General features: G+C 39.3%; 6 protein-coding genes across 6 annotated transcripts; 3 read left to right on the forward strand and 3 right to left on the reverse strand.

Annotated features, from left to right (window-relative positions):
- Nucleotides 1-1,044: 1,044 nt before the first annotated feature.
- TOT_020000932 (conserved hypothetical protein) lies at nucleotides 1,045-2,607 on the forward strand (the record flags this gene model as incomplete). The annotated part of the gene is made up of 4 exons (XM_009692684.1): nucleotides 1,045-1,579; nucleotides 1,727-2,045; nucleotides 2,145-2,208; nucleotides 2,281-2,607. The coding sequence occupies 4 exons, from the start codon at nucleotides 1,045-1,047 to the stop codon at nucleotides 2,605-2,607; spliced, it is 1,245 nt and encodes a 414-aa protein (XP_009690979.1).
- Nucleotides 2,608-2,827: 220 nt separating this feature from the next.
- On the reverse strand, nucleotides 2,828-5,639 carry TOT_020000933 (mono-oxygenase; the record flags this gene model as incomplete). Its single annotated transcript, XM_009692685.1, has 13 exons — nucleotides 2,828-3,153; nucleotides 3,179-3,321; nucleotides 3,351-3,432; nucleotides 3,568-3,658; nucleotides 3,691-3,704; nucleotides 3,735-3,864; nucleotides 3,904-4,068; nucleotides 4,107-4,216; nucleotides 4,249-4,447; nucleotides 4,481-4,642; nucleotides 4,680-5,266; nucleotides 5,295-5,432; nucleotides 5,468-5,639. 13 exons carry the CDS (start codon nucleotides 5,637-5,639, stop codon nucleotides 2,828-2,830), a joined length of 2,319 nt encoding a protein of 772 aa, XP_009690980.1.
- Nucleotides 5,640-5,936: 297 nt separating this feature from the next.
- On the reverse strand, nucleotides 5,937-8,279 carry TOT_020000934 (conserved hypothetical protein; the record flags this gene model as incomplete). Its single annotated transcript, XM_009692686.1, has 2 exons — nucleotides 5,937-6,743; nucleotides 6,780-8,279. The coding sequence occupies 2 exons, from the start codon at nucleotides 8,277-8,279 to the stop codon at nucleotides 5,937-5,939; spliced, it is 2,307 nt and encodes a 768-aa protein (XP_009690981.1).
- A 600-nt stretch (nucleotides 8,280-8,879) lies between these two features.
- TOT_020000935 (conserved hypothetical protein) lies at nucleotides 8,880-9,763 on the reverse strand (the record flags this gene model as incomplete). Its single annotated transcript, XM_009692687.1, has 2 exons — nucleotides 8,880-9,521; nucleotides 9,554-9,763. 2 exons carry the CDS (start codon nucleotides 9,761-9,763, stop codon nucleotides 8,880-8,882), a joined length of 852 nt encoding a protein of 283 aa, XP_009690982.1.
- A 684-nt stretch (nucleotides 9,764-10,447) lies between these two features.
- TOT_020000936 (uncharacterized protein) lies at nucleotides 10,448-11,305 on the forward strand (the record flags this gene model as incomplete). The annotated part of the gene is made up of 1 exon (XM_009692688.1): nucleotides 10,448-11,305. The coding sequence occupies one exon, from the start codon at nucleotides 10,448-10,450 to the stop codon at nucleotides 11,303-11,305; it is 858 nt and encodes a 285-aa protein (XP_009690983.1).
- Nucleotides 11,306-12,134: 829 nt separating this feature from the next.
- Nucleotides 12,135-13,323, forward strand: TOT_020000937 (uncharacterized protein; the record flags this gene model as incomplete). Its single annotated transcript, XM_009692689.1, is given in 2 exon segments — nucleotides 12,135-12,665; nucleotides 12,676-13,323. 2 exon segments carry the CDS (start codon nucleotides 12,135-12,137, stop codon nucleotides 13,321-13,323), a joined length of 1,179 nt encoding a protein of 392 aa, XP_009690984.1.
- Nucleotides 13,324-13,550: the final 227 nt, after the last annotated feature.

Genomic DNA, 13,550 nt, shown 5'->3' on the forward strand with positions numbered 1-13,550 from the left:
TCTCTATCAATAACTAACAGTGTTATTTTATAAATAAACACCCTCAATTATTTTATAAATGTGCATAGTTTCATTTTGCCACTCTTGTTTGTCTATAGTTAGGATTCTACAATAGATCGGTATGTTATGTTCGTATATTAATAATATATACATTACATTAAATATAATATTATAGAAAACACGTATATATCATGAATATTTTATATATAAGTCAAAATTTGTGGTTTTATACAATGCACACATATTGTAATATACACCAATAATTTTAATATTTGAGAGATAAATCGATGGAATCTTATATAAAAACGGTTAATAATCTAATGTCAAACAAAGTATAAATTTTTTAAAAAATCAAAATTTAAAAATTTAATGAGTTTTATGGACTCATTGACATTTTGGAACAAAAACTAAAAATTAACTAAATGTGTAAACCTTTATTACAAGTAATGATATACGAATGTCATTTTTAATCATTTTATTTAATAATTAATAATTAAAATTGCACATTTAATATAGGGCAGTACTAAACATATGTATGAAAAATAAAATACTAATATGAATACACATTTGATATTTTCAAAAACATATATTTAAATCTAATAAAGATAAATTATTAACATCGGTTAAAATGTTAATATATAAGATATATTTTGATTTTTCAATTTTTCGTTGTATATTAGTTAAAAATAGCTAAAAATCAGAGATTCCATTAAACTCAGCACACAAGTGTATTTTGTCTATTAATATTAAAATTTATAGGCCATCTACTGCCTCTTCTAGGCTAACCTTAACATGCAAACGTTGCATGCCATTAAGTGCGCCTCATGCCTTCCATTCGTTTAAAAAGCAACATTGTTTTAATCTTCTTACACCCAATAGTTAAAACAACTACGAGTGTGAGCAACACACAACTTAAAAAGACTCAATAAGATAAATTCGGCAACGCCATCCACACACATCACACCTTAACGGTAGCGGTCTGTTTTAACCGATTTTCAAGCAAAAAGGTATTTAAAAGTCTACTACTATTATTAATTAATTATTATGTTAGCGGAATCTCCACGGTTCGTCGACGCAAGCAGCAACGGGTCATCACCAAGGGGCTTACTATCCTCATTGAACTGCTGCAACAGGAAGAATCATTCACACATCACACTTCCTATAGTGGATCCGACGTTCTATGCTCACAAGCTAGCCTACAAAAACATAGAACTGAAAAACTCGCAATACCTTGCAACTCAACCTCTCTTGCAATCCAACTTAGGAGACTTAACGACAGAAGAATTTTCTGAACTTTTTAACACAAACATGCTTTTAGGTTTTAACAATAGATTTAACCCACTGAAGAAAAAATTGGACAACGATAAGAACGACTTCACCCTCGAGAACGTAGCGCCAGAGGACCTGCACGAGAACAACAACGCCTTCCCAGATTCGAAGAATGAAGAAACATCCTCAAACATAAACTTGCCACTGGAGAGTCTCCCAACCGGGGAAGCAAACAAGCCCGTTTGGAACTTACTTGGCAAATGTTTTAACGCTCCGAATCCTAATTCAAACAACTGGAATAACTCTTTAGGTACGTTCACGCACTTACTACTACTTTTGGTATACTCAGCATATTTTACATATTTAGCACACATAAACATATTAACATAAAAAGGTAGATACCTATGACCCAGTTACTCTAATATCCCTGTGTGTAATGTATTAATGATCATTTTAGGCAACATGAATTCACTTATGGACCCTCCAGAATTTCTTGATTCGGAGACACTTGGCGACGGTAATAAACCAGGTCTGTTTTCAAAATGCCTTGGACCCCTGAAGCCTAACACCTTGGATAAATTCAGTTCAATAGTATCGCAAGCAACCTTAGTGCCCTCGGATGTCGGATGTTTTAACACCTGCACCAAGAAACTGAACAAGTACGTGGACGTCGAGAAATTAAGCACAATGGCCTCAAACAGCACTCTGGGTCTGAAAAATCTGTACAAGAGTTTTTCGCAGAACAACCTGCTTTCATCCACCCAGAGCTTCTTCGAGTCCCTCCCATCCACCCTCTTGCAGGAGACGAACACATACACGCAATTTTTTTCATTCGACGAGGAGCCATCCTGCTTTAACCTGAAGGGACTTACCAGCTGTTTTAAAAAGGAAACAGGCCACTTGCCCTCTAACTTTGCAAATTTAAACACAAACTCATTCGTACACGAGCCTTTTAGTGGCAACCCCTCCAGCAGGCCCATGTTCCACGCCAACAAAAGGAGCAGGTCCAAGAACTCAGGTCCTAACACATTCAGGCTGCACGCAGTGGAGATCCACCAGTACGTGCCCTTTCCCAACCTCCCGAGCTCCAGGTTTGTCAACGAGGGCGCCCTCTCGAACAAGGTGAACACCAAGTACGTCCAGGACTGCTTCTTCAACCCTAATGCCACTGGCATGGCTGCTCCCATGATTCCAAACCTCTTGAACGGCGTAAAGAACGTCCCTGAAGTCTACCACTTGAAGAACAAGGCGAACAGACTCAGCACCCAGGACCTAAGCATGTGTGTTTTCCCAACGGAGTCCAACGACGGACTTCCAGGATTGGTACTAGTAGAGTAACTTATCATCAGTCTTAGCTTAATGTTTTAATTCGCACTTGCCCATCTACAGCGTTCATATTTTACGTTGCTACTACGTACACCTGACCATCTGTACTGTATAGTATGCGCATATATTTAAACGCCTATTTATGCCACAAGTGTGCGACTCACCATGGTAGTTAGAATTATAACTAGAGTAAATTTTATAAAATATTACAAATTATTCATGCTATTTTACATCATAAGTTTACCGTTTTCACGTTAAAAATATGGGAGTCTGGCCTTAATACCAGGTAGGTGTTGTTCAAGGGGGTGACGTTCCCAAACAAACTCCTCGAAAAGGCATCCAACGTTTCCTTATTACTAAATACTTTCTTAACCAAGCCATTAGGCATTTTTGATACGTAGTTCAATGCGTAATCAAAATGCTCAAAATCACTACTATCTTCTAGTTTATTGAAGATAAAGTGATCGTCAAGTTTCTCGTCAATCACATCAATCTCAGAATCTAGACCTAAAACAGCCAGATAATTTACAAAGCGGAACCAACAAGTAACTACAGATACTCATATAACCCAGTTAACCCATACCTATGGAGTTAATTAACGTATTAGGCTTTGAGATAAACTGATCATCTACTGTAACGTGATCCCCTGATCCAACACTAACGCCAGTTTCCCACAGACAAATATAATACAAATTCAAATCAAGTTCTGAAAGCACTGACTTGATCCTAAAAATGTTGAAAATAGTCGGCGTTACATTTTTCGATCGAAGACCAGCACACAATAGTAAATCGGCGGCTGCATTAGAGACGGCAAGTCCACCGTCGAGATTTTATAAACTACATCAATAGAATTAACATTGGCAGAAATTTAAAGCATACCAGCTAAACGCGCCTATAGTACACACGTATTTATGTATACACACAAGCGCACAAACACACACATACATACATTAACAATGCAACTCCACCTACCTATGTTACTTTGCTGTGAGTAAAAGTAACGGTGTGGTATTCTCATTCCCATCAGTGATTGAGGCCAATAGTGTCGATGCGATTTAGAGGTCTACACAACAATTTTTACAGGCGATCAAGTACTTTCAAGTCCCCGACTAAAAATATAAATCTGAAACCGAACGTACAGTTGTATGAATAGGCCAGGTCTGAGCCGGGAAAGCGAAGTCCCAGGGACCCGTCCATCTTCGATAACAACTCCTTCGAAAAGTTCGCGATGTCATCCATCCTTTTTGGCGTGTTGTACGCGTATTTCATCTAAAGGGCGAATTATTTATGTACAGAGCCGAAACTAACAAAGGCCTTCACGGAGTTGAAAACATAGGGAATAACGTGCGAATCATGCGGCATGATCGGGGCCAGCACGTCCAGAGCCTTCTGGAGGCTCCCGTGGTTGTATCCCAGGTACTTCGCGAACTTAGACCCGTTCTCCACTTCCTTCAGACACACGTCCCGAGTATACTGAACAGTTTAACACAGTGCATCAAATAAGCCCTCACCTCAGCCACTGCCTTTCGCTCCACTGAGTATTCGTTCAGAAACTTTTTATCTTGCTCGTTCAGTCCACTTTCGAAAAGCGCATCCAGCAGCCTGTCGAAGTCGTTTATCTCTACAGCATCCGTTAATATGCCAAATCCATACTCAAATCTTGCGACTTGCGGTACAAAAAGCGCGAAAGCTTCCACGCGAGGTTGTGCGAGTCTGCAATGCCCATGTTCATTCCGAGACCTCCCGCCGGGGCCACCAGGTGCGCCGCGTCTCCTGCCAAGAATATTCTACTCGTGTCCTGATCAATGAAACTCGGCGTAACGTTCGTCGTAACGGTCCACCTTTTAATTTTCTAACGACACATTGTCTCAACCAAGGTACTTACGTGTATCTTCAGGTCGCGCAACTCCGTCCCTACTGCCTCGTTAATTAGGGACGCGCAGTTCTTCTCATCATAGAGCGACGTGGACTCAAATTCTGGGAAGAAGGGTATCTGTACCACGAATTCCGGCGGATCTCCTCCCTGGCACACCATCACGCAAACACACTACAGGGTCGTCAATACTGTCAATGAATAGGCGCACCTCTGAGAAAATGAAGTACATCATTGCTGGATTCGACGATACGTACTCTCCCAGCTGCCTCGATTCAAAGTGCACACTCATCACTTCCTTCAAATTCGAAGTGTCCTTGACGTTTTCATTCAGCTTTCTCTCTCCGAAGAGTGCTCTCGCCACTGAGGAGTGTATTCCGTCGGCTCCAACCACAAATAGGCTCTCCACGTTGAACTCGCTTCCCGTTCTCACGTCCCTAACACGAGACAGTATCCCCTTTTCCTTTGATACAAAGCGTTCAAACTTAAAGGCCCCGTCGATGAAAGGGACATTTGTTCTAATCTGCTCGGGAGCAGAGTCTGAAACGTCAGGCAGGACCAGTGGCCTTTCCAGACCCAGCAACCTTTGCGTTTTTTCCGCGTCGATCCTTGATTTTTCCAACACCAACTTGTATTCATTTTCCAACCACTTTGTGAACCCGTCCCTATCCTTCTTATACAGCTGCGACCTGTCCAGTGCCAACGATTTAAAAAAGAACAGCAGTTTGTGTTGAGGGAAATTACAAATTTTACTCGGACTCAGCTCCTCAAAATAGGTCCCATTGTATCTGTAATGGTCTAAACAACTTAAAATTCCGTCTCATACCTCCGAAATGGTCCTTTACGGCGTACAGGTTTGCGTGCGGGTCAATTATGTGCCTGCAGTATTTAAAATACCTCCAGTATTCCAAAGGCTCAGCAGCTGATTCCAAAGCCTTGTCAAAATGGCCAAGGTGTCTCCAAACTACGATAAATCAGTAATTAGAGGGAACAACTAACTTTCCATGGACCGGTTGCTCAAGTAATGGGCCCTGGGATGCTTCCTCGGAACAGGATGTTTGTCTACCAAAATGGAAGGAATCCTCATGCGCGACAAAAGAAGATTAAGTGTGATTCCAACCGGGCCCGAGCCGACGATCAAAACCGAGGTTTTAAAGGTTTTCAAACTCATGAATACACAACTGTACACAAGGACGAGGGTAACTTAATAAATCATAAAACCAACGGACACACATGTTAAAATAAACTAAAACACATCATCTTTTACAAATAATAGTTAGAAAAAAGACGTATTACATAAATGTGTAAATGTAACCACATAACCATAATGAATAAACAAAACACAAAAACTTCATTGTCATATCTTATAGGATATTTAAACCTTAACTGCGTTTCAATTTTACCTTTTTCTCATATTTTACAATTTTAGAGTGGCTAGAAGCCTTTCAAGGGCACACTTGCACTGGCATCAGATCGTTACTCTGATTTTGGACTTCGGCTCCCCTTGCTTGTTATAACACGCACAAACCACTGACTTTATGCCCTGGTCCCGCATCAGCCTCTTGTCGAAGCTCCACAAGGAGCGCAGCTCCGAGACAGACTTCCTCTTTTTGAAAACGTTGACCTCAGTGCGGTAATTGAAAAACCTACTCATGAACGAGGTACGATTGTAGCACCGGAAGAGCGTCTTGAAGGGGTTCTCGTGGCTCTCCTCGCTCTCATCGGAACGGTACTTCTCCTGGTCCTCCTCGAGGAACTGCTCAGGCACGTAGTCGGGACAGTGGAAGCGAACGTCCTCAGTCTTGCTCAAGTCGAAGGTGCAGGAGTCGCCGCTAAAGGGCTTATCCTGAGAGTCGACAAAGAGGTTCGGCCTCATGCCGCAGCCGCGGTAGTTGACGCCAGTGTAAATGGGATCGACGGCGATGACCGTGTACTTCTCAGGGAGAATCTTGTTCTCCTCGGAGCTGTTGCCCTTGGAGCAAATGAAATAGATGGGCCTGTAGTGGTCGGCAGTGATTTCGTAGCCGTCGTCAAGAATGATCTCCAGGTCGCTGTTCGTCTCGGGCTTCTTGAGGATGGTGACTCCGCTAGACCCGAACAGGTCCTCGAACTGGGCAGTCTCAAACTCAGTAGGATGTTTATCAATGTTGTTGATGTTCGTGTACACCGTGTTCTTCCCCTTGGGGTAGAGGGAGTAGCCTTTCCCGAGCAGCTTGTCGCACCTGAGCGTGGTTCTCCTGTTCGAGAGGTCGAGCTTGAGAATGAAGCCCAGGCTCTGATCGTAGTTCTTGAGCTCTATCCCTCCGCCGACGTTGTCTATCTTGGTCTTCGCGGAGTCGCTGTGCACGTAAATCCTGACGATCCCCTTCAGCTCATTCTTCTTGTCCTCAACCAGCATGAAGATCGGGTTGTTCTTTACCTTGAACCCCCTGGAGATGTTAATTTTAACCTGCTCAGGGGTTTCTGTGACCTTAATGGCCCCCGTGCCCAAGTAGCTGGAGGGGATTATCTTGAACTTGGATCTCAGAGTTATGTCCTCCTCCTCCTCCATGTAATAGAAGTTGGCTCCCATCACCTTGCGAACCGAATGCTCCTTGTCCTTGTGAATCGTGTAGTTCAACACCGTCTGGTCCATGAACACGGTGCACGATATACGGTTTTTGTCTATATTCTCGGGTTTCGTCAAGTCGCAGTTGGGCCTAACGTGCAAATACAAGTCCGGGCTGTTCTTCCCCTTCTCGACCTTGCACTTTAGGGTGATGTTGTTGTACCTGCTGGCCCTCCCTATGTCTAAAATTTTAATGGTCTTGGAGATGTTAGTCAGCTTGGAACCCTTTAGATAGTTCTTAGTGCTGACAATTCTGTTAAAGGGGTCCACGAACTCGACCAGGCAGTCCGGAAATAACAAATCTCTCGGAACGTCGATCGCAATCACGTTTTTGCTCTCAATGTCCAGGATTCCTTGGTATAACCTCCTGGGTCTGTCCACTCCATTTATACAGAGTCCCATATATTTCGAATAGTTGTATATCTTCAGATTTGTTCTGTCATTTTGAACGCAATTTGAGTTTAGCTCCATGTCATTTCCGAGGATTGTGCCGTCGCTCAAGTCCACCTCGAAGATTCCATGACTATCGGGGACGAACAGGGCCGTATTTATTGACGTGTATTCGATTTTTCCTTGTTCGCTGGTAAACTTTTTTTTCGGAGCTCTTAGGGTTTTACGGTTTGAGATGTCGCAGATTCCCTTCCACTTTACTCCCTGGCGCATCTCCTTATAGTAACGCACTACTCTAGTTCTATCGATCAGCTTTGAATAGTCAGTCACGTCCTCAGGACCGATGTATTCAAGTTCGGGCATGACGTTAATTTGAACTACACCTACGACCGCTGACCCTCTCCCTAATAGGTCGAGGTACATTTTTACAATCTTCTTCGGCTTCTCGTTGTCGTTATAGTATAGTTTAAAGTCATTTCCAGACTTTTCAACATTTATTGGAAGAGTTTTCACTATATTTATTTTCTCTCTCTTCTCTGCGCCAATTAACGACTGATTCTTTGGAAGGGTGTAATATGAATACTGCTCCAGAGGGTCTATGTTAAATACATTTCTACCATCACCATCCACATGGATACGTATATACTGATTATAATATAAATCCACTTCATAATAATTTATGTCCGTGGTTAAGTCACGTATGGTAAGAAGCTCTGACGCATCTGTTCCTACAGTCTTAATAATTGATATATATCCATGGACAGCAGTAAACCCTAAAACACAGAAACCGAACACTATATTATGGATTATCATTATATTTCAATTTACAATCATTTTGTCATATTATGAGCAAATCAGTCACAAATAGTTTCGAATATTCATAAAACAAACCATTTACATAAAATTAATACAATTAAACAATTAAAAATACACAAAGGTGAGGAAATATAAAATTATTTCGATGGCTCAGTAGTAATACACACAAATATTGAGATCTTGTCTCAAATATATAGTACAAAAACGTAGATTACATTGAGAAGGTTACATTGTAAATTAAAAAATAAAAGGAAGACTAATATTAGAACATTTTTACCAGTTTTAATCACAAGTGTGTGAAAAGGTTGATAAAAAATATAAGAGATGGAGACACAAGATATATATAGAGATATTAAATCACATTTCTACAGTCATTGGATAAAACAGATTTTAAATATTAAATTTAAATCAATATAATTTTTACAAATAATAGTTAGAAAAAAGACGTATTACATAAATGTGTAAATGTAACCACATAACCATAATGAGTAAACAAAAACAAAAACTTCATTGTCATATCTTATATTGATTACGATATTAGCAGTGGATAAATTTGACTATTATCATTCTTCTTGATTATTGTTCAGTGTTTTAAAGTTAATTTAGATGATTGAATGTTCCTCTTGAATCCCACTGTATATAGGGGCTATTTTGATCTTTGTAAGGTTCAACCGGTCCCAACTCCTCGGGAATTGAAATGCGAAAGTTAAAATTAGGACTTTTGTCATTGCCTAACCCGGATTGAAGTCCGAACTCGTCAACCCTTCTCTGTGTATCCTTGTCAAATGAGCTATTTTTATTCCTGTTAGTGGCTTCTTCTATCACATTGGTTCCATGCGGCTTGCCCAAATTGGCTTCTAGTTCAGGAAAATTCGATCTGTTGGTGAAACCGTAAAGACCATCGACAATCTTCTTGGCCACCTCTTCCTCCTTTTGAATTTCAATCCTCCTCATCTCACTTTCTAGTTTTTTTTCCTCCAGCATCTTTTCTCTCCGCTGCCTTATCTCACTAAAGTAAGAATCGCAGTCCTTAAGAAGCGTGACCACCTCCCTCAAGGGATAATCATCTTTAACCTTGTACCTCCTTTTAAGACCAATGATCGTGAGCGTAACGCAAGCAGAGTGAAGACAAAAAATAGGAAACACCCATTTAACCGCCTCCTTTTGCCACCTAGCCTTTAGTCCGCAGTTTAAAGATTTGCAAGAATACACAAAGAATAAAGCAACGACGGAAAACACCTTAAAAGTGCCATGATGAATAACTAACGTACCTGGCCAACAGTGTTTAAAATTAAAGATAAGTACCTCCAGTCCACTAAAACTAAGCAGGATAGCACCGTTCCAAAAAGGCAGAGTATAAACAGCACAGGGCTGCCACTCATCGTTGAAATAACGAGCAAAGCAAAATGGACCACCGAAGCCACCAGCAAGTTAGAGGTCCAAAGTTTTCTAAGGGGAACTTCCCTGCCGAAAAGACCCATTTGTTGTCACTCGAGAATATTAAAATAGGATTAGTTGATCAGATGATGAATAAGTCCCTAATCACGGAGCTTACTTTACACATTATACAATAAGCAGATTCAATATGTTTATCTATAAGTTTAAAACGAAATATACAACAATCTAATAAATTTAAGTAGATATCCAACTCAAAAAGATTTCATTAAATAAAACAAAGCCAGTTTACATTTTTTAAATAAACTGAGCCAAAAATTCATTTAAAAAACAAAACTAAATCCAATTTTAAGTATAAAACATTACACATACTTAAATGTGTAGACTTTGAAGCACAAAAATACAACCATAAAAAGAATAGTGATTTGTATTACAAACCAGACATAAAATTACCAAAAATTATAGGCAAATTAAATATTAGAAACTAAATATAAATAAAAATGATAAAGATGTCTATATTATAAAATAAACTATCAAGCCATATAAATTCTATACCTGATTATGGCAAGTTCCCAAGATAATATAAAATTTACAAATAATTAGTAATTTCAGGGTTATCGAACATCTTTATCAACATAATAAATAAAATTGTTTCAAATTTATGGGCAAAATCATTAATTTAGTATAGGAATAGAATATATTGGCTTTAAACCCATAATAAAGTCATTCACTTTATAATATATTAGAATTTTACATTGAGATGCTCAAATATGATGGACTTAAGTTTTTTATGGCCAGGAACAGACAATGCACATAATGTAGTAGAGGCCGCCACAAATATAGGATGGTCTTCCATAGGATTTAGTGTTTACTATAAAGCAGATGGACACGGAGTACATCAGATTGATCTTAAATCTGAAATATCGCAACACATAGTGGATTCTAGAACTAAATTTGGTCCCCCGAACTTAAACACTCAGATATCGCCAGTAATTTCTGATTCTGAGAGCAAAAATGGTCTATCTTTAGGGTATAATTTTGTTAGAAGAGTAACAGTCTTACTTATGGACGATTTCAATCCGAATTCTCTATTAAAGTTCGCAGACTCTAACGAGTTTGAGATTTTTAGCGTGATTCCAACCAATGCAAGATCTTTTCAAGCGGCCTGCGAAAGCATCAATTGTGACTTGATAAACTTAAATCACTATTGCTACTACTCATCCTACAAGTTAAAGAGAGGTTTCATAAACGCCGCTTTGCAAAGGGGCTGTTTTTTTGAGGTATCGCTTTCTGATAAAGTGCTGGATTTTGATAATAAGCAAGTCTCAAAAGAGCCAATCAACATATCATTTCAGAAGAATCTTCCATCCGTAATCAGACATATACCCCTAAAGAGATTAGTATTATCCACAGGAGCGAGAGAACCTAACGACATCGTGGACCCTAATTTACTTCTTGGAACTTGTACAGAGTTATTTTCTGGATTCTCAGGAAGAAAACTTGATTTGGTGTGTTGTTTAACAAAGGCCCCAAACGAGTGTGTGAAGAAAGGTTCAGCCAGAAGGACGTATGGAACAGGAATCATGTCCCACAGAATAGAAGGGGATTTTGGAAAAACTTTTAAATAAATCAAATGTAAAATAGATTAATATGATACGTATAGTCCATAAACATAATATCAGCTCTAGAATTCCGAAAAAAAAACAAACATGAAAGAGGAATCTAAAAATTATATAATAAAATTAGTAGTTATAATGAGTAAACATTTTAGTATAGATACATGGAATGATAACAACACAATTAGTTAATGTTGATTTGATATGTGTAAGGTAGGTTTGTATAGTTGTATATGTATAACAGTGACCTTCCATTATAAAGTGTGTGCGTGTCTTTTAGTGTAAACATAAATGTAATAATATAATGGATAGTCGATTCGGGTCACGATTGTACGACTGATGTGCGTAAGGGTAGTAGAGATGTAGTTTTTGATGTGACGCTGGAGTTATGAAGGCCCAGGTAACACAAAGGGTGGTGATAATACATGGTAAGGTTGACATCAAAACCTGTGATATGCCACAACGGGTATGCCACATGGTATACAAACGACTCGATATGAAAGACCTATACGATATAACCCGGAATGGGCAAGGATGGCCGTCAATTTGATTAAATTTATGGTGCATGCGCGCCTCATACTCAGCTGCGTGTCACCCAGACCGATTTATTGTGAGTATATGACATATATTGTGGGAATTAACTCGTCCTATTCAGAATACAAACTGTCATATTACTAATATTGTCCGATTAACGTTTTTTGTCTTATTAGATTATATTGTAATAGTTGTTAGTAGACCTAACTACTACTATTTGTATTTATATTAGGATTCTGTTTTTTTATATTTAATTTTTGATTATATTGCAGCATTGTTATAAAATAATAAACACTTATAAACAAAAATGGTTTTAGTACATTCTCCTAACACTAGTTCTACTACTAATTCTGACGTTGCCATTAGAGCTTCCACTTTAAAGGGCGCCGACGTGGATATGGATCGTATAAATAATGAATACGGAGACATGAAATACGAATTTTGTAAATTCACAATGGCCGCCTGTACGGTTGAACAGGCAAAGTATAAGAACTGCGGAGCGGACTCTAAAGCCTGCAATTGGGCAGAAAATAACATAGCAAAACCAATCGTTGAAGGAACATGTGATGTGTTTAGTAAACACTGCAGGGAGAAATTAGATGATACATTAAATGCATTATATAATGCCGGAGCATTGACATCCGATGTGGATCTCACAGCCCAAATAGATAAGAAAATTAAGGCTTTAAACTCACTAAAACATAATGTATTAACTGTAAGTTCAAGTGCCAATGCAGGCAGCCACAAAGCAATAGAAGCAAGGAAAGAGACACCAAAACCATCAGAAAAGGCCAAAAAGGAGGCCAAGGACGAAGAACTAGAGGATGAAGAAGCAACTGTGTAACTAGATGCGCAACTCAATGATCGAACAACTGAGCAATGCAGCCAAGACTCTAGGCCTATCTAACGAAAGAAAGATCGATTATCATAAGGTAAAGAGGAGGTTTACGATGTTGGCAAGGGAAGCACACCCAGATAAGAACGATGGAACCGACGTCGGCTTTGAGTCAATATTGGAAGCATACAGGACTCTGGATTACTATTTCAATGTAACATTAGCTGGTAAAAATAGCCATGAGTGTTTCTTACAATCTACCAAGGCTGCAACAACCCACGAGACTACGGATAAAGAACACAAATCACAAAGCAAAGAGCATGATTTAACACCAGATGGTGACGGTGACTGTGACTGTATGCATCAACATGAGATGGTAGATGTAACATCAAACAAACTCAGCCACACTGGGAACCACCGCAAACACAGAAAAGGAAACGAGCTAGGCAAAATATGCAAATTCCACCACGTGGATACACACTCTCCCAGGTTCTACTCGAACATATCCAGGGACGACTGCGAGGTCTTTGGAAACGTGGTATACATCCCGTGTCGCTGCGGGCAAGTAGTAACAGTCCCGCCAGAGGCAGCGGCACTCGGAATAACCACATACGATTGTGACGACTGTTCATGTTCGTACGTAGTAACAGACGTCAGATAGTACCATCTCTGAAGAACAGTTATTAAAGATATTATGATAAGAAGACAATTAATAAGATTGAGTACGTAATAGAACGAGGTTTATAATTTTTTTATTTTTTTATTCATGCATAATACACTTATTTAAAAACATTCCTGTTCGTATTGTCTTTAATGCGTTCCAGAGTATTTAGCCTAATGCTTACAGTAATAAGTGCACACATTCAGCCCGATGTTATTCAAAGTAGC

This window comes from Theileria orientalis, chromosome 2 (assembly GCF_000740895.1).
Source record: "Theileria orientalis strain Shintoku DNA, chromosome 2, complete genome".
In the NCBI taxonomy this organism is placed as follows: Eukaryota; Apicomplexa; class Aconoidasida; order Piroplasmida; family Theileriidae; genus Theileria; species Theileria orientalis.